Source organism: Chelmon rostratus, chromosome 14, assembly GCF_017976325.1.
Source record: "Chelmon rostratus isolate fCheRos1 chromosome 14, fCheRos1.pri, whole genome shotgun sequence".
Taxonomy (NCBI): Eukaryota; Metazoa; Chordata; class Actinopteri; order Chaetodontiformes; family Chaetodontidae; genus Chelmon; species Chelmon rostratus.
Window position 1 is genome coordinate 14997997 of NC_055671.1, and position 25007 is coordinate 15023003.

The 25007-nt window shown below is 42.4% G+C and overlaps 1 protein-coding gene across 1 annotated transcript; it reads left to right on the forward strand.

Moving 5' to 3' along the window:
- The first annotated feature begins 323 nt into the window (after positions 1-323).
- On the forward strand, positions 324-24147 carry elnb (elastin b). Its single transcript, XM_041952772.1, has 49 exons — positions 324-539; positions 3204-3404; positions 3725-4090; positions 4201-4221; positions 4482-4670; positions 6089-6199; positions 6695-6784; positions 6863-7435; positions 7755-7835; positions 7976-8023; positions 8173-8235; positions 8333-8380; positions 8537-8599; positions 8716-8763; positions 8920-9321; positions 9557-9592; positions 9712-10086; positions 10181-10213; positions 10288-10749; positions 10861-10890; positions 11182-11391; positions 11928-12062; positions 12153-12185; positions 12274-12324; positions 12816-12851; positions 12992-13180; positions 13283-13330; positions 13769-13813; positions 14092-14184; positions 14418-14441; positions 15194-15214; positions 15614-15640; positions 15776-15835; positions 16316-16564; positions 16755-16991; positions 17113-17151; positions 17243-17299; positions 17407-17841; positions 17981-18037; positions 18132-18449; positions 18603-18962; positions 19121-19147; positions 19245-19610; positions 20476-20532; positions 20776-20859; positions 21069-21131; positions 21471-21494; positions 21748-21813; positions 22488-24147. The coding sequence occupies exons 1-49, from the start codon at positions 464-466 to the stop codon at positions 22529-22531; spliced, it is 6771 nt and encodes a 2256-aa protein (XP_041808706.1). The 5' UTR covers positions 324-463; the 3' UTR covers positions 22532-24147.
- The last annotated feature ends 860 nt before the right edge of the window (positions 24148-25007 follow it).

Sequence of the window (25007 nt, forward strand, 5' to 3'; positions counted from 1 at the left end):
TAAATCCATAACGAACTTCTGGCACAGTTCCTTTTTCTTTTTGAGGGGCCTGGAGAAAGTGAAAAGCAGGAACCCCCAAATTTTACAATTCACAGACTCTCTTGCCTCTCATACATGTTCTCTCTCTCCCTCTCAATCTCAGCCCCCCACCCACCTTTCATACTCCCCCTTTTTGGCAGTGGACAACCAAATAAATGCAGCCCAACAGTCATTGGGGGTTAGAACAACCCATTTGGTTTAATGAGGTGATCGAGTGTGTTTTCTCTCCCCTTCTTTCCTCTTTCCTATCTTTCTCTGTGTGTCTCTTAGCCAATTACACAGTGTCCTGTCTTGCATCCTGTCCCCTTTTTTTCTGCTCTCAGTTATTTTCCCTCCTTCTTTCTTAAGGCCTCGTTGAGCCCTGATAGGCTTGCTGGGGATAAAACCTGGAGCTTGGGAGAGGAGAGGGACATTTGGGAGCGAGATGGCGAGAGGGATGGTGGCCACGTACCTACACGGAGTCCTTCTCCTGGCTCTGTGGAAACCCTCACTGCAAGGAGGTGGGTCCCCTTTACAGCGTGTGTGCAGCGCTCGGCAGTGCAGCACCTGTGGATCAGGTGTCACATAAAGTTTATGTAGCAGTGTTGGCAGGAGAGAGATGCATGAACTCAGGTGCTCTTTTCTTTACTGGTAGTTCAGTGCATTTTCTATGAGAACTGCGATGTGAGAGATTTTGTGAGCTGCAGCTGCTGATGCTCATGATGATGATGTTGAGGATGATGATGAGGTTGCCTTGGATTCAAACAGAAACTGGCTGCTGCAGATCATTGATGGAGGTGATGATAAAAATGATCGACTACAGAATTTTTCCTTCAATGCACAATACACGAGAGTTGCAAAAATGTGTTTAAGTGCAGTTTCTTGGAAGAGAAGTGACAGTATTTTTGCAGAATTATAAATGGGCACCGCTGACATCATCATTATCATTCCTGCAGTCGTGCAAATTCATCTCCAGGCTCACTGTCAGATTAAGACCTGATTGTGGACAATAATGGACAGTCATTATCTTTCTTCTATCAAAAGGGTTTCCAGAGTACTGCCAGCTTGTCTTTGATAACATTTTTACTGAATGATTCAATTCACTTTCTAACTTTCCAGACACACTTTTTAAGATGTACAAATAGCTACGTAGTATTCAATTTCCAGATGTTTGTCTGGATACAACTACTTCAGTATGTAAACATGTTCAGAAAGTAAAACAATCCTTAGACAAACTATGATATAACAACATTGCTTGTTCTCAGTGAGCCCAGGTGTATTTTTCATCTCAGCTCTTCCTCTTCTTGAGGCGTGAGTTCTGGACAAGAAGGTTATAGTTAAAGCTTTTAATAAGGTGCTGCACCTTATTAAAAGCTTTAATTATAACCATGTGCTCCAGACCTCATCCCTCCTGATTCCGTCTCACTGTCTCGTCTGTTTGGGTTTTGAGTTGACTGATGCAAGAGATTCCCCTCATCCTCTTCCTTGTCTCACTGTATACTAAGGAGTTGTGCCATTGGTTGTTTCGCTTCTGTGTTTTGGTTTTACTGAAGTGTAACAGCAATGGCCAAATTTTTACCCGTGATGAAGATGATGCAGTTTTAGATGAAAAGTGTAGAGGCCACCAGGATGTACATTCAGAAGAGTCAACAAAACGGGTCTGTGAGGCTATAGTGCTCACTGTAAACAAAACCAAACTATTAGACAGATAAACCAAAGAACTATACAAATTTAGATTTTGACCTGATGGCGGGGCTAGATGAAACATCAGAGAATTGCTAAAGTTCACTAAACCCATGAATGTTTACACTGAATTGCATGGTAATTTTCCCAAAAGATTGATGACATTCAGTCTCATCTGCTGGGAACCGTGAATATCTGCACCGTGCATTGGCACCCACTGTGCCAATGCACTAAATCCACTAAATGTTGAGATATTTCACGAAATAGTTGACGGTTTTTAACCGAAAGTCAGGGGACCACTCAAGTCAGTAGAGTTCTCGGAGGATCATTAATCTCTTTCCAAAATTTCATGGCAATCCTTCTAATAGAGTGGAGATATTTCAGTCAGGTGGTAGGCTGACTGATATAGTGACATTGTCTTCCCTAGAGCCACACCACCAGAGTGATAGTAATAGTTACAGTATGATCTCATCAACTGAGTAATAAAATAATATAAACATCACTAATTCAGTAATGAGAGATTAATGTCACCATAGAAAAACAGTGAACCCTGGACAATCGCAACATGCCAAATGAAAATATATCAGATTTATCTGAATCACTGCCAAGCCCAACTGCTGTTCTATTTCATGCTCTAGTGTAACACATCTCTGGTGAATTTGAATGTATAGTTATACCTGTCCAGTATTCCATTTCAATAAAAATTCCTCCAAAAGAAAAAAAGTTTTTAGGGGTGGGGGAGGGGGTTTGTTTCTGTCCTGCAGAATCCAGCAGGCAGAGCTGAATGACTACACACATGAGTTATTTACTGCTTGTTGTTAATGTGCTGTACATGGCTTTACTGCGAGATCAGTAACTCACATTCTTTAGGAATCCCTACAGACCTCTTCTTTTCACATCTGGACTGTGGGATCTTAAAAAACCTTGCCTTTTATAGTTGTTAGCTCTCTGTGTTTCTATTTTTAGCTATTGTGATTTGTGAAACAGAACGAAGGTGCAGAAAAGTGTGAGAATTATGACCAAAGATGCATGCCTTTTGGATGAAGGGGTGTTTGTTATCAGCTACAGAAAGACTCAGATACAGAGCACAGGCTTGATAACCACTACACATTAGTACACACACACACACACACACACACACACTGAATATATGGACACTTACACACCATTCCTCTCTCTGCCTGTGTGGCATCTGATCCTATTTGTTAAATGTAATAAATTAAATTGGTTTTATTAAGTGCTAGCAAAGAGGAGAAAATCGTGCCTCATTAGCTCTGAATAATGACTCATAAAGTCCACAAATTCTGTCACCCATGAGGAGAATTAAAACACCTTTTACCATTAAACTGTTACATCTGATGCAAAATGTTTGGCTCTTATAATAAGAGTAGCACAAATTATTATTATTATTTTTATATAAAAAGTGACAATGGTAATTGAACAGAAAAAAAAAAAGTTAAAACTGGAAACTATTATAAAATCATATCGATTTTGTGTATCAGGTGTATATATACCTGCTGGTGGAGCAGCAGGAGGAGCTGGAGCCGGCATAGGACCTGGAGCTGGATTCGGTCCAGGTGGGACTGCAACAGGATTTGGCCCTGGAGGAGCTGGGACTGGATTTCAGCCTGGTGGAGGAGCTGGACCAGTAGCAGGAGGAGCTGGTGCTGGTCTAGGAGGCTTTGGACCAGGAGCTGGTGGAGGTGGTGCCATTTGAATTTTCTGTTAAATTTTAGAAACACTGATTCAATTTGAAATTATGAATGTGAAGACATTGTGACCACATTGTGGTCATGAAAAATTTAATTTAAACATTTAGGATCAAGTCATCACTTACAGAATTACCATATTTTAAAATTTGTTTAAATGACATCAGTTACTGGAAGGGTTCCAGGTTACACCCCGGCAAAACAGAGGGTGCGTTTTTTATGCTCACAGACAATAAATCCCTCATGTTGATTTCAGCCACAAGAAACAAAATGTGTGTACAACGCTTTCATGTCCCAATGACTGTATTCCACAGGGGGCTATGGCCAAGGACCAGGAGGAGTCGGACCAGGAGGAGTTGGACCAGGTGGAGTTGGACCAGGTGGAGTTGGGCCAGGAGGAGTTGGACCAGGTGGAGTTGGACTGGGAGGAGTCGGACCTAGAGGAGTCGGCACAGGAGGAGTTGGACCAGGTGGAGTTGGACTGGGAGGAGTCGGACCTGGAGGAGTCGGCACAGGAGGAGTAGGACCAGGAGGAGTCGGACCTGGAGGAGTCGGACCTGGAGGAGTCAGCACAGGAGGAATTGGACCAGGAGGAGTCGGACTGGGAGGAGTCGGACCTGGAGGAGTCAGCACAGGAGGAATTGGACCAGGAGGTTTCAGGCCCAGCACCTTCGGGGCTGGTAGGACAAATAAGGCTCATTGTCATCTTCATTATTTATTTCACCATCTGTAGATCAAAATCCGCTGTGCTACTGTTGATTTAACTGTAATGATTGATTCCTTCTTACAGGTGGAAAACCTCCAAAAACAGGTAAGACTTCCTGGCCCATTGCGCTGATTTAAGATGTGTGTTTGTAGAATCTCAAAGAAGAGTTAGTCGTTAATTTAGGATGAAAAGAGGCTTCTCAAAGACAGTAAAGCTCAAACGTCATGAACAATTTGTATGGAAAATGTTCAGTCATGTGTATGAGGTGTGTAGGAACAAACCTACAGACCATCATGATGGTGCTAACCTCTTAAAACAATGCAACAACTGATCAGATTTTTCTTGGTGTCTTATTATATCTCCAGGAGGTGGCTACGGTGGCCGTGGAGGACTGACAGGAGGATTTGGAGCAGGACAGGGAGGTGCAGGAGGAGCAGGACCAGGTGGTTTTGGACCAGGTGGTGTTGGTCCTGGAGGCTATGGAACTGGGCCTGGAGGAGTTGGTCCAGGTGGTTTTGGACCAGGAAGCACTGTTCCGGTTGGCCAAGGCACAGGCATGGAGTTTTTTCTTGGCTGATCAACTTATTTCATGATACATATTAGACCCTCCATCTCTTGGAAGGATTAAGAAATAAGGTTTTTTTTTTAATATCTATGTGCTCATTACCTTCGACCAGACTGCCTGCCATGTTTACTTGCATCATGTGGCTTTCACAATAAGTGGAAGTTCTGCGTTCAGTGCACATGGATTAGCGGTCAGCCCTGTACTGTAAATATTGTTCCTCTGGTCAATTCAATGCAGCAGGATAAGGATTGCATACATGTACCATTATTTCATTTCCTCATTACCTCAAGGTTATAGGCTATTGTTAAGGGGCCACCCACCCTCACGCACGCACACACACACAGACACACACACACACACACAGACACACATGCATGCAGTGATAAAGGCTAATGCATTAGGCATGGCAGGTCCCTGATAAAGGACGGAAGTCATCACGTCAGTCAGACAGACTGATTTGCTTTGGAATTTCAGGCCTCTCTGTTTTTCATCCCTCAAACATGCGAGTTGCCTGTGCAGGATGACGAATGTTGGTGATAATATCCAAATGATTTTTAAGAGGTTAAGCCCTGGTTTTTGTGGAACCTTTTGAATTCCACCCACTATGCCAGTGAGTAGAAAATGGGTCAGCGTAAGCATAGGAAACAGACTCATATGTCACACTTTCCAGTTTACCAAAAGTCAGGCCATCTCAATTGAACACATTTTTTCATCTATGCTACACAATAATGCCCACAAAGTGTGTTTGTGTTGGACTGCTCCACCCTGAAGAATAAGACACAAGCATTTTAGTTCACCTGAACAAGCAATGAGAGGCATGCATTTATAAATACTGTGCTGTAATTTCTCACAAATATCCACAAAAACAATCAAAGCAAAAACTGTGAAAACACAGTAAACTGTAGCATCTAAAAATCTGAAAGAAATTGGATTTATTCATCCATATGTTGAGGACTGACCTATGTACATTAAAATCATGTATTTCATCATGGATACCAGCTCTCTTTCAACAAGGAGTGAGAGAATTTCAATTACAGCTTGATGTGGCTGCAGTATTTATTAAAAAGAAAGAGTCCCTCTGGTCTCCCAGTGGTTTTGTTCAGTCACCTCCCCACACAAGCTTCAGTTCCCTCTCTGCAGCCATGTAACTGTTAGTGACCCATCTACAGCCAAACCCTCGAAGAGATTAAGTTTTAAAGTCAAACATGCACACTTCAAACAAATGCTTAAAACCTTTCCGGAGAACAAACTAATCCTTGTGAGGGTTCTCTCGGGCAGCCATCATGCATGTATAACATTACAATAGGGTGGAGTCGCAGAGGGACACACTGACTTCATTAATGTATGATGTAGTGTACTGTAGTCGCTAAAATACTAAATACTGTTTCTCTTTTATCTGCTCATTAGGCCCTGGGACAGGGGGTTTCGGTGGAGGAGCGCTTGGAGCAGGAGGCCTCGGGGCAGGCAGAGGTCAGGGAGCTGGAGGACTTGGAGCTGGAACAGGCTACATACCTGGAGGTCAGTGGTGTTCATTTTACGTGACACCCAGTGCTAAATGCATAGGTCTATATCACTTTCTTTTTACAAGCATCAAATGCCTGAATGAATAAATGTATTAATAAAGTAAGTTGTAGTATTGTGATGCAACTATGAGAATCATTAAACAGCATGTTCAATTTATTCAATGATTTAGCTTTAACAGTAAGGTAATTATCCAGCTACTTTCTTCTCCATGACAACAGAGACAGCTCATGCTTGTTTAACTTCTGCACAACTCACTCTCTGTGTTGCTCAGAGACTACATACCATAATGGGCCTAAGCAAAGTCCATGGCACAAAGCATCACAAATGAACCTGTCAAGCTGCCACAGAGCTGCTCTTCTGAAACGACCAAACCTATGGCTGAAAAATGCTTCTCTTATTTAGGTGTCATGCATGACTTACATTTTTATTTACAGTATTGCTTACCTTGAAGGATATATGTGTATTAAACAATCCTCTGTCCTGGCCCAGGTGGCTATGGAGGCTACGGAGGTTATGGACCAGGTGGTGCTGGTCAATACACAGGAACTGGTGGAACTGTTCCAAAACCCCCTAAAACAGGTATTTGCCGTTTACTAGTGAACATTACAAAGTTTTAATCACTGAAATATGACTGAATTGTGTATTTTTTCACCTTAGGTGGGGCTGGAACATCACTTGGAGGAACTGGTTATGGGCCTGGTGGTGCCGGATTTGGGCCTGGTAGTGCAGGGGTTGGGCCTGGTGGAACAGGATTTGGGCCTGGGGGTGCAGGAGTTGGGACTGGTGGTGCAGGGGTTGGGCCTGGGGGTGTAGGAGTTGGACCTGGTGGTGCTGGATTTGGGCCCGGTGGTGCCGGCTTTGGGCCTGGTGGCACCGGATTTGGGCCTGGTGGTGCAGGGGTTGGGCCTGGTGGAACAGGATTTGGGCCTGGGGTTGCAGGAGTTGGGCCTGGTGGTGCAGGGGTTGGGCCTGGTGGAACAGGATTTGGGCCTGGTGGTGCAGGGGTTGGGCCTGGTGGTGGAGGGGTTGGGCCTGGTGGAACAGGATTTGGGCCTGGGGGTGTAGGAGTTGGACCTGGTGGTGCTGGATTTGGGCCCGGGGGTGCCGGCTTTGGGCCTGGTGGCACCGGATTTGGGCCTGGTGGTGCAGGTGTTGGGCCTGGTGGTGCAGGAGTTAGACCTGGAGGAGCAGGAGGAGTTGGTCCTGGTGGAGCTGCCGTGCCAGGAGGAGGTAGCTAATATAGTTGATGGTATATTCTATACTATACAGAACAACATATACATTTATCTATTTTACAATAAAGAACATTAAAAGCACTAAAGATTGAATGCAATTTAGTACTGTAAGCACATACATTTACATTAGTTAAACAATGTGATATATAGTATTTATAGGGAAAAGCTTATTTCAAGTATTAGACATTCATTCTTAAGTGTCCTGTAAAGTTTCAAATAGATAACTAAGAATTACCAGGAGACTCAAATATGCTGTTTTGCTATTTCAGTTCTGTATACAAGTTACATTGGTTTTTACTTCATTCCTGTTTCAGTTCCAATGCTGCCACAGACTGGAACTACTGGGGTAGGACCTGGAGGAAAGACCAGTGGTAAAGCATCAAAGCAAGTTCCAGGTAGGTTCCAGATCCAAAAGAAGACAACTGCTTTGTTACTAAAGGATGTACAACATCAGTTCAGTTCATTGGTTTTTGATTAACCAGAAACACTGAATTGTTTGGGACAGTGTTCTAAATTTGCATATGTTTTCACACAGGAGTTGGGGTGCCTGGACTCTATCAAGGTGGATTTGTACCAGGCCAAGGTATGTTGTAACACAAGAAACAAATAACACACATAAAAAAACATTTATTACACAATACAATACTATATAATTATGAGGGTTTCAGTGTGCTTACAGGAGAAGTTTTAATAGTTATAGGATATGTCGGTCTTCTCATCTTCTCTGGCTAGGTTTTGGTGGCCGTGGTGTTCTCCCTGGAGTGGCCACAGGATCTGGAGTTGGGCCTCAGACTGGTATGTTAATGTTGTTCTATGTTAATAAATATTGGAAAATAACATCTTGGTGAGGAACACATGCTGAAAAATAACATTTTTGCCTTGTTCCTTGCAGGAGCCGGAGTGCTCGGCCAGGGGGGTGCTGGACCAGGAGGAGCTGGCAGTAGGTGTCATAAAGCCATAAACTGAGAAACTGTGTTACGTTATGAGCAGCTTTGTCTATGAATGATTTTCATCTTTAACATTAAAAGATTAACACTATTTTTGAAATTTAGTATTTTACAGGATGAGCATCTCTGTACTGTATTTCTCATCTCAGATGGTCGTGGACAGCAGTTGCCTGGTGTTTTCCGTGGCTACCCGCTCATATCACCAAAATCAGGTACACAAGAACCAGCAATGCAATAAACTGTGTAGAGTTACCTGACATAAATTATAAATGTAAAGGAAGAAATCCAAAAAAGGAAATTTTATTGTAATTTATTCTTTTAATTACAGGGGCAGGGAAATCTAAGAAGAATCCAGCCAAAGCTGCAGCTAAATATGGTAAAGACACATTGAGGTGTCCACCTTGTGTTCAACATATGATGGTTACAAAATCATTTTATGTGCTGTAAAAAAATTGACCTGACACATTAGCATCATCCAGTTGTTAAATACTCGGCAATGACATTTTTGTAAACTCACCTGTTTGTTTTCCAGGAGGAGCTGGAGCTGGAGGAGGTGCACTTGGTCAAGGAAGTGCTTTGGGAGTTGGGGCTGGAAGACTCCCTGGAGGGGGACCGGGAGTCACACCTGGATTTGGAGGTGGAGCTGGAGTAGGAGGTGGACCTGGATTTGCAGGGGGTCTTGGAACAGGAGGTGGAACCGGACTTGCAGGAGGACTTGGAACAGGAGGTGGACCTGGATTTGGAGGTGGAGTTTCAACAGGAGGCGGGCCTGGATTTGGGGGTGGAGTTTCAACAGGAGGCGGGCCTGGATTTGGAGGTGGAGTTGGAACAGGAGGCGGGCCTGGATTTGGAGGTGGAGTTGGAACTGGCAGTGGACCTGGAGCTGTGCCTGGATTTGGAGGTGGATTTGGAGCAGGAGCTGGACCTGGATTAGGTAAATTGGTGTTAGTGCACTTTTTTCAGGTCTTTTAAGGGGGACCAAGGTGGAGGATGCCCCCATCAAGGACTTTTTCATAATATGTGATTTTTCATTCTTGGAATATTTTCAACAAATGTCATCAATGAAATCAATAAATATATTTTCCACATTAAATCAGATTTTTTTTCAGTAAATTTGTACAGCTCACTCAGTGTGTAACTGTTTACTTGAACATCGTTTTGTGCCATAGGTTATGGTCCTGGCTCAGCCAAAGCACGCAAATATGGTGAGACACATTTGCTCATTTGCACATACTAAAATAACATGTTGAATACATCATATGTGCATTAAACAACCTATTTTAGTCTATAGCTGAGACACTCAAAATGCCTTTCACCTCTCCAGGTCAGCTCGGTGGTGCAGGAAGGGGAATACCGGGTGGAGGAGCTGGAGTTGTTCCCGGCACAGGAGGGGGGCCTACCTCTGGGACTGCAACAGGTGGTGGCTATGGTCTTGGTCCAGGCAGTGTGGGCACCGGTGCAACTGGAGGCCTTGGAGGCAGAGGACCAGGAGGTGGAGTTGGCTTTGGCACGGGAGTGGGACCAGGCTCTGGTGTTGGTTTTGGTCCAAGTGGTGCTGGCACTGGTTCAGCTGGTATTGGAAATGGTCCTGGTGGTGCTGGTACTGGGCCTGGAGGAGCTGGTTATGGTCCGGGTAGAACTGGGTACGGGCCAGGTGGAACTGGTACTGGATTAGGAGGAGCAGGAACAGGACCTGGAGGTAATTATGAATCAGCAGATTTAGGGTTCCACAAACTCTACTGCGTTAGTAAAGACAAATATATAACCACCATATTATATATACTATATTTCAGGATATGATGCCAGTGCCAAAGCTCGTAAATATGGTAAGAACAGTGATATAACTGAAAATCTGCATGCAACTGCACTGCACAAAACATGACTGTTCTTCTCTGCATAGGCATGTTAAGTGGAGCACTTGGAGGTACAGGAACAAGTCCTGGAGTCACACCTGGTGGTGCTGGTACTGGCTTTGGACCAGGTGGAGTTGGACCTGGTGGCGCTGGTACAGGCTACGGACCCGGTGGAGTCGGCCCTGGTGGCGCTGGTACAGGCTACGGACCAGGTGGAGTCGGCCCTGGTGGCGCTGGTACTGGCTACGGACCCGGTGGAGTCAGCCCTGGTGGCGCTGGTACGGGTTACGGACCAGGTGGAGTCGGCCCTGGTGGCGCTGGTACAGGCTACGGACCCGGTGGAGTCGGCCCTGGGGGAGCTGGTACGGGTTATGGACCAGGTGGAGTCGGCCCTGGTGGTGCTGGTACGGGTTATGGGCCCGGTGGAGTCGGCCCTGGTGGTGCTGGTACAGGTTATGGACCAGGTGGAGTCGGCCCTGGTGGTGTTGGTGCTGGCTATGGACCTGGAGGTAGGATGGAAGATAAAGACATACTTAAATAAGGAGGCATGTCTGAATTCATATCGATCCACTGGCTAATAGAGTTCTCTTAAATGAGTTTGATGTGTCTGCATGTTGCAGGTTATGCTGGTGCCAAAGCCCGCAAATACGGTAAGAGACTACTTTTAAAAAAAATTACTAAATGCAGATTTATGGTCTTATGGTCTTTAGAGTAAATCTGTGTTTTCATGTGATTTTATCAACAGACAAAACTACAAGTACATGCATGAAATATCCAATTGTGCTTATAAATCTACACAAAATGCAGCCACTATTACTGACATTAAGTACACCAATAGTCCTTCCAGTTATAACATGAAACGTGAAAATGTCTGCCATGAAAATGGCCTGTTGTGCTCTTGGGTTAGTTTATATTATCTTATAAATTGATGCTTTCTGCAGGTCTGCCTGGAGGTGCCCTGGGTGCAGGAGGACTTGGTGGTGGAGCTGGGCCTAGTTCTGGGCTTGGAGTGGGAGGAGGAGTCCCAGGACGAGGTGTTGGAATAACAACCGGAGGTGGACCTGGAGCTGGACTAGGGACAGGTGGGATACCTGGTTCTGGTATTGGAACAGGCGGAGGACCAGGTGGCTTTGGACCAGGTAGTGCTGGAGGTATGAACAGAAGGACAAGATTCTCACAGTTCCTCAGAAACTGTATGAAACAAACAGAAACACATTATTAAAGATTATTAAACATACTGAATTCTGCACATGTATATGAATAAACTACTCAATTACAGTAACCAATTAGCAACTATGTAGTGACACTAGCCTCTTGCTGTTTCATTTTGTAGTTGTATTGCAGTATGCAGTGGGCATTGCCAAAGGAAGAGTACAGAAAGTGATATAAGATTAAGTTAAAGTAATCATTTGTTGTTTATTTCAAGACATGTAATTTCAAGACACTTCAGAGACAGTTTAATTGGTCTAGTGAGTTAAAGTCATACAAATGAAATCTGCCATGGGAGTTGATTGGATTCCTTATAAGTATTTCTTCTTGTAAGCACTGACAACTTCACATTTAATACTCTGATACCAGAAATATCTGTCAGAGAAGGAGTTTTTCTTGAGCATTAAACATTTTAAGATTGCAATATATTTGAAATCTTCATTACAGATGAAATGCTCACCCATTTGCTCCTCTCTAGTGCTTCCTGGTGGCAGTGGGACTGGAAGAACAGGATATGGGCCTGGTGGTTATGGGCCTGGTGGATATGGACCTGGAGTTGGTTACGGACCAGGTGGAGGCTATGGTACAGGACCGGGTGCAGGATATGGAACAGGTTCAGGGAGCAATTTCAATTTTGTCAAATATCAATTTTGCCAAACTCAAAGTAAGCTTGCCAGAACTAAATGATATCTGTCACTTACAGGCTATGGAGCTGGATCAAAACCTGCTAAATACGGTAATATAATGTCCCTTTTTGTTTCCTAAAAACATGATGATGGATGTTTAATTCAAATTCAATTAAAAACTCATTTATCTTGGTGTAGGTCAAGGTGGAACAGGTGCTGGTGGGGTACTTGGAGGTGGAGCAGGACAAGGTGATGAGTAGTTTATGTATGACGATTTTGAAAATTGCAAGCTGAGAGAAACAAGTAATTTTTTCTGCTTTCTGGTATTTTTTTTCATCTGATGGTATTAATTCTGATCGAGTTACTTATACCTTGTTTGTTATCTTGTGTCATTTTAGATCTGAATCACCTTAAAAGTCTAAATCACATTTAAGTATGACCTATTCCTTCACTGCCCTCTATTGGTGGTTAGCAGGATCTACAGTAACAGGTCCCTGTTGTCACTGCACCTGGACTGTAACTGAAACAAATGATCTGGTTACAACCACGGGAACAGAAATACATCACAAAAGTATAGTTAAATAGTAATATGTCAAGATCTTGGAACGGCAATACTTCCCCGTCGTTTGTTTTATTACAGTAGTTTGAGACTCTCATCTGTGCAAATTTTGATCACTGTGGTTTTATCACAATTTTAGCAGTCAAGACTGATACCACATCTTATTTGTTGTGATCCTCAGGCTATGGTACAGCCGGATCTAAAGCTGCGAAGTATGGTAAGGTGTCATTTGACCAGATCCTGTGTCAAATACAGCATTATGTGTATATCATACAGTTGTCTGAGCTGAAGAACAGATCTGATTGATATATATGTATACTTTTACCAGATCATCTCTTTCATATATTACTGTTATAGGAAAACCTGGTGGAGTGATACCTGGGGTCGGAGCAGGGGCTGGCACTGCAGGAGCTGGCACAGGGACTGACAGCGCAGGGGCAGGTACCGGAACTGGCACTGCAGGACCTGGTACAGGGACTGGCACTGGTGCTTCAGGGAATGGCACCAGCACTGGCAGAGGTGCAGGGAAACCAGCTGGACCCACTGGTAAGCTTCTGTTTAAGAAGGATTAAGAATACACATTTGGGCTACAATGAATTATCAATTATTAATTAGATCCTCTTTGTGTGATAATTTATGTTGGAACAGGAGGGGGACTTGGAGCCACAGGAGGAACACCAGCTCCAGCATCAGAAGGTATTTGTACAAAGCAGTTGGTGACAAAAACACATTTCTTGTCACATTTTACCACAATACATTTACTCATAAGATGTCCAGTACATTAGCTTTAATATAAAATATGTCTAACAAGGATGGAAAAGACAGTGATAGAGGTGAGTGTCCAAAATAGAGGAAGAAGAAACAGAAAAATAGCTTATCTGAAAAGGATTTTGCTGTTGTCTTTGTTTGATTTATTCAGTTCATACACTTACCAAAATCCTCTGCATTTGGCACTATTTTCATTTTTCAGGATATCAGATGTTTTTGTCACACCTCCTATTTATAACAACTTGATACAATTGTACACTGTGTTTTTGAGCTTCCAAAGGGATAATCTTATTTGATCATTATATCCCTTCACAAACAGTGGTATTTCCAAATCTCAGTCCTTTTAATATTTTGCCCTTATTCCAGGTGATGGCAGTGTGATAGAGGGGTCTGGAAGTTCTGGAGGAGAAGGTGTGTTTAAACTTGCTGGAGTCTCAAGAAACTGTCTTTTCTTACCTTGAAATTGCACAGATTTTGTGCATAGATAACAATAACATCTAAAAACATTAAAATTCAGGTTTAAGTATTAAATAATGTGACACAGATAAACAAAACACTAAAATGTTAAAATATGATTGGCTGAAAAATATAAAAGTTATTACTCTTATACATGTACACATATTTCTTTAATATTGCACTGTTGAAAAGTGTCCACATGTGAAAAAGCTATTGCACTAACATTAAAACAGGAGGGACTGGCGTAGCTGGCAGACCAGTGGGTGCAGGAGGTGATGGAGATGGCCTGGGCGGAACAGGAATCCCCATCATTGGAGCAAAACCAGGTATTTTGGTAATCTATACTACAAATACAAAAGGCATATTAATGTAAAATAAGGTGTTAATAATTCATTCTATAGCTAATTTATTGACCAGTCGTTTGGAAGTAGTATGAGTGAAAATGTAATATGGTGGAAAAACTTTGCTGTCTTAAATCTCTCACTTTAGTTCTCCCACTGTTGTTTCGGCTGTTTTGTCTTCCCACTTTAATGTTTTTTAAATTACGTTTCTTAAACAGGACTCAATGGGACAGAAGTTCCAGGTCAGTGATACATAACCAGACTTTCTACATGTCTGCAACCACTGCATGTTCATCCATTTCTGAGTGCATCTGGCTGTGTCAAATGTTTTTGTTCTGTTTCTTTTTTTTGCTTGCCTGTTAGTCAGCCAGTCATCCCAAAAAAACATGATGCAGATTTCAGTTGTATCTGGCAGAAAGGAAATTTTCTTGGATTTTTGTGTGGACAGTGCCATCATGTGGCCATATATAAAACACATTCTGTGTTCACTCATAACACCTGGTTTTTGAGATTTAGAAGAAAACATGTTTTTTCCAGCATTTATTCAACAAATTTCATCCAGTCTTTACTAAATTTAGTAGAGTTTTGAATTACTCTGAAAAATGTCTTCATTAATTTTTTGATATGCCAAATACTTATGCATGACAACTTTAGATTATGAGCTTCAAAATGCATTTTGGAAGTGGAAAGACTTAACCACACCAACAAAATGTTACTTTTACACTGATACTATTTAACATTTCTAACATGGGTAAATCATTTACATTTGGATTGTGTGACTACAGACACTTAAAGTCTCAACTCAGCTAGCTCAGACACTACTGCTATTTTGCAAAAATCTGAAGGGGCTAAATATTTTGAGGGGTCTTAAAAAGATGAAACATTTGGAGGGATAGTGAACCATGTTTCTAATCAGCTCAAGTACTGCAAATTTACTTGTTTCCTCTGTATTAGGAACTAACAACAGTGGCAATTTTGTTCTCATGTCCTACAGGTTCCACAGGAGCTGCCCCTGGTAAGTTGACATAAAGTATGCTGAACACAGAAGTTACTTGTATTAATAGCGCTTATTATACAACAAATGATTTTACATTAGCATGGGCATAATTTAAACATAAAAGCTGCCTTATATAATACAGTTGTATACGTACGTCACGCTATCACAAATGCTTTTAATTTTGATGCAGATCACAATATTTCTCCACTTGAATGCTTTCACAGCTGTCGCTGCTTTACCAGTACCTGAGAGTGAGTGTTTTTCACACACTTCCCATCACAAAACTGGCACCATAGAATACTGCATGGCAGACTGAAACTAGCTAACATCTGGAGCTGGCTACATTAATATTATTTAGCTTTGAAAATGTATTCTAAAACTGTTTCTGATTGAAAATCTCTATTTCTGTCTTTACAGTTGGTGGCGGAGGTGTACAACCAAGTGGTACGTAAACCTTCATCAGTAATTTATATATATTTTCAGGATTTCCACTCCTGTTTCAAACGGCTGGGACAGATGTTGGTATATAATATATAATACATTGCCTGATTTCTTTTTCTTTTCACTGTAATATTGCAGGTTCTGGTGGTGATGTCTCCAGTGGGACACTGCCTGGAGCCAAGCCTCTCAAACCCCCAGGTGAATAAAATAAAACCCAATTTACAGGTAACATACTGTTAGATCCCCAATGGGTGGTAATCATCAACCTCAAATTATACATTCTGAACAGCAATTACATGTTGCATTTCTCCCTTTAACAACCCATCTGTCAAAACTTCCATCAGTCTGATAACACTAAATATGACCATTATGTTTCAAAAAAGAAAACTTCGTGAAGATGTAGAACAAAAGGTGACAAAATTGTCAATGGGTTTGCCAACACACAGTGGGGAGTGGTCTCTCAAGGTCGGGTATTGTTTTTGTGTGGACCCCTGGAATACTTCACTTTGTGGAAGCTAATGGTGATCCAAATAAGGAATAGAAAATACTCACTTGGCTCTTCCTCTATAATCGTGGTTGGGATGTAATTATTCTGGTGGTTACTGACTTTCTTCCTGGTTCCAGTTTTAATTCTACGCTGAAATACAGGTCTGGTGTCCTTCTGTGCTCTGTCTACAGGTGTCCCCAGAGGTGACACGCCAGGTGAAGGAGATGGAGAGGGAGGTCCTGATGGAGAGAGAGGTGGTACAGGAGGTACAGCTGGAGGACTGGGAGGTGTAGCAGGAGTTCCTACCAGTGCAGGAGCAGCAGGAGGTGTTTCAGGTGGCATAGCAGGAGTGGGAAGAGGAGACAGTCCTGCTTCTGGAACTGGAGTTGGACCAGGAGGTGCTGCTGGTGCAGTAGGAGGAACAGCAAAACCGCCTAAAGGTGACATTTCTGACATCTGACTGTACTCTCCATTATATATTCAGAACCATGTATATCCAGCACTGTGTATCAAAGTTTCAATCTAGCCACAAGGCATGACGAGCATACAGTCTGCAACAAAAAATGGGGGATCATAAATCTGTATTTACTGAGAAACATTATCTATTATATCATTAATTTTTAAATATAGTATACGGACCTGACGGGACAGTAGCAGGAGGCATAAATGGTGGACCTGGTGGAGTAGGTGGGGTGGCAGGAGGAGGCACTGGGGCAGTTGGAGGAGGTCCAGGAGACGTTGGAGGTGGTCCTGGATTAGTTGGAGGAGGTTCAGGAGGAGCTGGAGGAGGTCCTGGAGGAGCAGGTCTGGTACCTGGGGCTGGTGGGCCTGGTGGAGTAGGAACAGGAGCCCTTAAACCTGGAAAAAGTGAGTGGCTACCATGTTTTGCTCTCTGAAATGCTTGTGCATTTTTCCAAAACCTACTTGAAATTAAATAAAATGACACAAAGATTTCTTATTTATGATTTTCACTTATCATCCATCATAGGCTATGGTGCTGGTGGAGCTGGAGTTTTACCAGGTGGAGGTATGCTAACACTAACCATTGAAGTTTCAGCAACAGATGACTGAAACGTACTTAAACAGTGTATACAGTACATCTTTTTTTTTCCTGTCAGGCATACGTTACCCGACTGGGGCTGGAGTAGGACAGGGAGGAGGAAAACCAGGCAAAGGTTCTTTAAACTGTCAACTATGTTCTCTTCTCTGTCACAAGGATTTATTTTGGCTTCAGTGATGAAAGAAACTACATGTTATATTTTATGTTTTTAATCTTTATCAGTATATGGGACTCTTGGAGCAGGAGGCCAGGGTGGCGTTGGAGCTGGCGGTTACGGAGCTGGTCCTGGTGGCTATGGAGCTGGTCCTGGTGGTTATGGCACTGGTCCTGGTGGTTATGGCACTGGTCCTGGTGGTTATGGTACTGGTCCAGGAGGTTATGGTACTGGTCCAGGAGGTTATGGTGCAGGACCTGGAGGTTACGGGGCCGGCCCAGGTGGATATGGTGCTGGGCCTGGTGGATATGGAGCTGGACCTGGAGGCTATGGAGGAAAGACTGGAAGCAGAGGCATTGGTGGTGGTCCTGGTGGTGCTGGGACCCTAGGAGTTGGAGGGGTTGGAACTGGAGCTTTAGGCGGAGGAGTTGGAGGCGCAGTAGGAGCAGGCCCTGGTGGAGTCAGTGGCGGACTCGGGGGTGGTGGTGGTGTAGGTCCTGGTGGTAAGTTAATCTCTATGAAAACAAATTCAATTTTAATAATTAAGTTGAATTTAATTGATTGAAAAAGACCACATCTCATTTTAATAGCATGTAATTTATATATTGGTTAATTGTATATTTCATGTGGTCTGCTATACAGGTTCAAGATACGGCACAGGTCTAGGTCTGGGTACTGGAAGTGGCAAACCACCAAAAAGTAGGATAAGAACTGACAGACATACAGTACAGCATAAACACACAGCTATAGGCATTTATGCAGAAAACTGAAACTGAATCATTTTTGTTTTTAGGTTATGGAATAGGAGCTGGTGGTACTGGGGTCGGACCTGGTGGAGTTGGTTCTGGTCCAGGAGGTTTTGGACCTGGTGGCTTTGGGCCTGGTGGTCCTGGTGCTGGTAGTTACGGACCTGCTGGCACTGGACCAGGTGGATATGGGCCCAGCACTGCCGGGACAGGACTGGGTGGTGTTGGAACCAGGCCAGGTGGTTTTGGACCAGGTGGTGTGGGCACAGGACCAGGCAGCTATGGACCTGGTGGAGCAGGGACCAGTCCTGGTGTTTATGCTGCTGGAGGTCAAGGGCTGGGGACGAGAAAGCCACCTAAATCAGGTATAATGGTCTGGTATTTTAACATTAACAACAATATTTTAAAAACTCCAGATGACACGTATAAAACCTCAAAGTAGAGCACAACGTGGCAGAGCTAAACATGCCAGTGTAAAACCACTGTAGGTTTATTTTAAACCCATTTCTGTTTTTTAGGTACAGGGCTTGGACCTGGAGGAACAGGTGCTGGACCTGGCAGATATGGGCCTGGTGGTTTTGGGCCAGGTGGTGCTGGCGCAGGAGCAGGAGGCGTCGGACCAGGTGGTGCTGGTGCAGGAACAGGTGGCTTCGGACCAGGTGGTGCTGGCGCAGGAACAGGTGGCTTTGGACCAGGTGGTGCTGGTGCAGGAACAGGAGGTGTTGGACCAGGTGGTGCTGGCATAGGAACCGGAGGCCTGGGACCAGGTGGTGCTGGCACAGGAACCGGAGGCCTCGGACCAGGTGGTGCTGGCACAGGAACAGGAGGCTTTGGACCAGGAGGCCAAGGATTAGGAAAAAGAAAACCGTCTAAATCTGGTAAGTAAAAGTCACACAAGTCATCGAGTTAAGTTAATCATACAGCTATAAGGCAGGTGATAAACAAATAGTGATTGTACTGATGGAGACTTGTTTTATATGAAAAGTAATTAGCAGAACAGGTTTGATTGTACTCTTTGCCGTCCTTCTTTTCCCAGGTTATGGATCAGCTGGGTTTGGCTCCGGTGAGATTTGGGTTGGATTAGGGATGCTAAATATGTTTTTATACATTTCTGTGGCTTGTGGTTGTGCTTATATATTTAGATCTGTTTTTCCCATCAGGAGCATTAGGAGGTGGCACAGGAGGTGGTTCTGGTCGAGTTGGAGCGGGACCTGGTGGTTATGGGCCAGGAGTTGGTCCTGGTGGAGTTGGAGCTGGACCTGGTGGTTATGGCCCAGGAGGATATGGTCCAACTGGAACTGGAATAGGACCTTTAGGTTATGGCCCAGGAGGTGCCGGAACTGGCGGTTATGGCCCAGGAGCTGCTGGAACTGGTGGTTATGGCCCAGGAGGTGCTGGATCTGGGCCAGGGGGTTTTGGACCTGGTGGTGTGGGTGGATACGGACCTGGTGGCCAAGCCCTTGCAGAAAGGAAACCTCCTAAATCAGGTTATGGCTCATTTCTGGGTGGAACTGGCTACAGACCAGGTAAAATTTTCTACTGATGAATATATATGTTTAATTCGAAGGTTGTGATAATTATTGAGGCAAGTTCATACTGTTGCTGGATTTTGGCCATTGTTTAAATTAACTAAATTATCAAGCAAATGTAGCCACCAAGGCTTTACAGCTTGCACAGTAGACCTGGTGCCACTGTTGACTAGATGATACAAATTAAATGACTTGATAGTCTTAAGGAAGACCTTTGCACCTTATTTTGCAGCTTGCTTTTATCTTGTTCTTGTTTTATCTAAATGTGCCATCTTGTTTGAACCCTCTGTGGCTGCACTTTAAAACAACAGGAAGTGAGTTACAAGGTCTGGTCAGCAATAAGCAGTAGCATATTAAAGCACCTCCTCTAATGTCATCCTTATGGCCATGAAGTCTAAGATTCTCAGTGTAGCTCAGAACCTTGCTGATGCTGCAAGGCAACACTGCATTAATATGCAGATACGTCTGCTTTCATAAACTTAATTTCATCCATGTAACAAAGAGCTTGGATGTATTGTAAGAATTTACATCACTCTACCAATAATTCTGCATTGGATTCAAAAATAAATGTCATTGTTGGTCTCTTGTAAGATATGACATTCAACACTTTTATTAACAATTGTGACATTTCCATATTATACTGTATGATGAAGAAGTTTATATGACAAAATACAACCAAAAATACAATAAGCTTGAAGCATTGTCCCCATGATAAAACTCTTCATCTTTTTGTTTATTCATTTGTTGCTTTTAGTCTGTGCTAAGATACTTAACTTACTGAGATACTTATCCGTTACGTTATTTTCAATTTATGTATGCATGTATGTATCTAATTTACTTTAACCCTTCCTTTATTCATCAGGTGGTGGAGGAGGAGTGCTTCCTGGTGCAGGAACAGGAGGCATCGTTGGGGGCCCAGGTGAGTTTCTTGTTTTATGGAAATTGGTGACTAAAAGATGAGTTACTTTAAGTGTTGGTAAGCACAACTCCATATTATTTCACTAGTGTTGTCTTTCTTTGAAAGTGTGATATGAGTCTGTCGAACATGACAAATCTAAACAAGCAAAGCCTTCTCTCTGCTGATGGTGTACTGCATTTCATGGTTATCTTCTGTGAAGTGCTTTACTGATTTCTACACATCTATACTCACTTACCTGTCCAGGTAGTGTAGCAGGAGGAACAGCAGGGCTGGGAGGTGCTGCAGGAACGGGCCAGGGAGTAGGAGGTGGAGCAGGCGGTTTACCAGGTCAGTTTACATGGAGCACTGATACAACGCAGAACAATTAAGTAAGAGCGAAAAAAACACTTGCACTTTTACATTTTGAGATTTGAAAAGAAATGCATTCACAACATTCAGACCACTGCAAAGTAAAAACCTTGCCTGACCTGCTTGCTGGTGAGCGCAGTCTAATCAGAGAAGTGTCATGAAAGGCTGTAATGTGTCCATTGTTCCAGCAGGGGGTGTTGGCCGTGGCTATGGTGGAGTGGCTGGTGGAGTGGCTGGTGGAGGCTATCCAGGTAAGGCAAAAACACATACACAACACATCACACATTCACTTTCTCCTTTTCTTGACAATCAGCACACTCGTGGTAAACATTTTAATGGTAAGCAATAAATTATAAAACAGGACAAACCTTGTAGACACCCAAAAAGGGATCTACACATATGGCTACCTGCACACAAATCAGGAAAAGGAAAAAGCTTTTATGCTGAGTAATTGGCCTTGTATGGTGGATATTTATTTTGCCACATTTCCATTCATGTTCTCGCTGATGTAAGAAATTGGGAAAATGGGACCATTGTACAGACAATCTATGGCTTATTATGACTTTGTCTTTCCTGTTATTGTTCTCTAGGATACGCTGGGGCTGGACAAAAATGTAAGAAAACTTACTCTGTCCTCTGCCATAAGCACACTCTAATTAGCCTCAGTCTCTTAACTCACATACATATGTCCAGCATTAATACATAGATATACTGTCCATACTGTACACAGTTGATGATTTTGTTATGGAAAAAAATAAGTTGTGTATGTTTTCATAATTTCTTGTGTTGGGTATTATTGTAGAGAGCCTAAGAGCCTATATGTATTATCTGTAGAATAACTTTGCTCTCTCCATTTATGTCTTTTAGCCAAAGCACAGAAGGCAGCCAAATATGCAGCCATGCAGGCCTTACTGGGAGCTGGGGGCTACAGAGGTAAAAAAAATCATACACACTGTATTGTTTTACAAGAAGTGTAAATATACAATGTGAAACATTGTAATGGAATTTTGTGAAATCCAGCAAATGAAAAATTTGTATTCATCATCCAGACCCATTCCAGAGTTTCCAATCATGAGTTCTTTTGACATTAAGTGTTGTAGCTTTTAATGAGTTGAGTGATTGTTCTGCAGAGTAATGACTAATCAGATTAAGTTCACAAAGACAAGTAGTTAGCAAACTGGCACACTTCCCATGCTGCATTGTATAAGGATTAACGTTCACCACAAAATCTTGTTCCTGAAAAGTTACGTGATGGAAACTTCTTTAGAATTTACTACCCTTTTCTTAAAATTAACTGTAAATGAAAATGGTTTCAACAGAACTGGCACGTTTAAGAACTGTCAGATAGTCTTACAGCCACAAACACAGGAACTATGTGGCTGTTTGGTAAATGAATAACTGAGATAATGTCACTATGATGCTTGTTAGTTTTACTATCTTTTTATTAACATATTATTTTACAACAAAGTATTTAATTCTTTCGGGATCAAGGGAATTTGTGTTTTCATGTCTAACAGGCTTAACATGTTTTACAGTGTCACGTTTACCCATACAGTATGCATGGTGTGTGTCAAGTGAAGAATAATTGTCTCTGTTCTGGTATTTAGGTGCTGGCTGTCAGGGTAAATACTGTGGCCGAAGGAGGAAGTGAGAGACCAACAGACAGGAAGTGACCTCATTAAAACAACAGTGGTGCTATTGCATGATCCCAGATTGTAATTTGTCTTACCTGCCATAGAAGCTAAGGCTTCAACACATTCCACATGTTACACTTTCATTTTCTTAGGTTTTATACAAGGATTTCTTTCAAAAAGAGCAGTGGTTCTCAACCTGTTAGGGATGATTCCTTAAAGCCAGATGATGCCTCTGTTGCAGGCTGCTATGCAGAGTGGTGAAATGTATCATTGTCATGTTGTTTTATAGATAATTCAGCAATTTGGCTTTGGTGAAAGAATTGAAAATATTCACCATTTCACAAGAAAAGCACAAGTTAGAGGGAGTCTGTATGGGGATACATTTGTGATAATAGTATCTTTTTCCCCATTAAACACCTTGTGACACTCTGGGAGTCCTGACTACCAGGCTGAGAACCATTGAGATAAAGAATCAAGATTTGTTCTTAAATTGTGAGGCCAAGCTGTACTATAAGACTCTTTATGTTTATTGTTGTTACATCATTCGTGTTCTTGTTCAAGTATCACATGTATCTGTGTGAAGACTGATGCCAAGGACACCCTCAGGGCAGCTCTTTCAGACCTGTCTGCATGCTGACACAAATTTTTAAAAAAATACTCCAAGGCCACATCCAGTTTGACTGGATTCTCCTTAGGTCTGCGGCGTGTAATGTTATATTAATTCACTGTTTTTAGCTTTAATATCAGTGCAAACACTTGGACAAGGACACAAACGGCTGCTATTTTGGGGAACAAAAAGGACTCCAAGTGCATTTTTTATGGTGCGGCGTTTTGACTGGTCATTATCTGATTCTTGAAAAGCAGTCTGTTTTCATTTTAAGGCCCTCAGCAGTATCAACATGTTGAGGCTGATGGTCCTCAGCTGTTAACACTCGTGAGATTCTACCATACTATTTACAACATTAAAGGCACTGTTTTATAGCTACATAACACTAATTGGTATTAGTGTAAACTTTTGGTTAACACGCATATGTTTTTCCTTATTAGGACGTATTTGTTATGATATTATGGTGTGGCTTATAGATTTGGCTTTTACGTTTGCTGTTGAGGACAGCATTCAAACTAAAATGTGAGGTAATATGATTAGAATACATGATCGTGCATTTAAATTACATCTGAGGAGCATTGATTACTGTGTTTTTCTTTTTTTGATGTACCTCCTTTAACACTGTTAAACTGTTCACGTTTGCTAGTTTTTTTAAATTATGCTGACAAAAAGCAGGAAAAGCTATGCGCTTTATCTATTTATCCTCAGTCTCATTTTACGAATTCAAGTGCATTAATACAGTATTAATATTTGAGTTATTTGTGTGTGTGTGGGTTTTAACAGTTTTTAATCTTGTGTACTACTATGATTAAGATAATTGCTTAGTTTTCTACATCATCATTGAATGTGTGCTGACATGTCATTTGGATAAAAAGTGTAATTGAATGCCATCTTGCATCAGAGCTTACACCTGCGTCTCTATCGTGTAGTTCAATGTGTGTTTTTAACATCTGTGTTCTTTGTGTTGCCTATGATGAGAAAATGATGCACTTTTGTACACTTTCAGTCAATGATCTCTAAAATAAAGATATGACAGTGGTTTCAGGTTCCTGTTACTTTAAAGCTAATGTTGTAGCTGTAGCTAGAGATAGAATTATTGACTATGTTGCACATGCATAAATAAAGGCAAGAGAAGGAAGCTGCATATTCAGAGGCAGATGTTGGCTTTGCTGTGTTAACCTGAGGTGGTATTCTGATAACCACAGGTTATGCTGAAATGAGAAAAAGGAAACAACAAACTCCTGTCTGAGCAGACTCGAAAAGTTAGAGCAGAAGTCAAGCATTGTCTTCGTGGTGACTCATACTGGGACAAATACTGACCAAGTACACAATGCAGCATATTATACCACATAGTAGCAGCAGAGGTGCCAGCAACGACTCAATCAATAAATCCCTAAACCAATGAGCAAAAACAAATCAACCATGATGGAAACTAAACCATAGGAGACATAACAAAGAAGAACAGAACCAATCATGCTGTGACAGAATCACATATATAGTATAATACAAGCTGTCACATCAGAAAAATGAATTATTTTTATCACTTCATCAGTTGAACGATGGAAGCACCCCCTCCATACACATTAACACCCACACCTGTTTCTGTCTTTCAGTTTGCCGGACGTGCTCTGTGCAATGAAAAAATGTATCTGCGTACAAGGCACACCACTACTATTAAGCACAGTCTGAAGCTATAAACTTAATGGCTGGACTAATTGTCGAAATTTAGTTTGAAACAACGAATAACATACCGTAGACATCTACAGTGCTATGTTTCTGACATTGCCCATGGCTCTTTGGTGGTCTCTTTACTTTCTTTTCTTTTTCAAGCAAAATAAACTGCTGCAGAGGACAACGTGAGTGTATCTTAAATTCATAATGAAGCA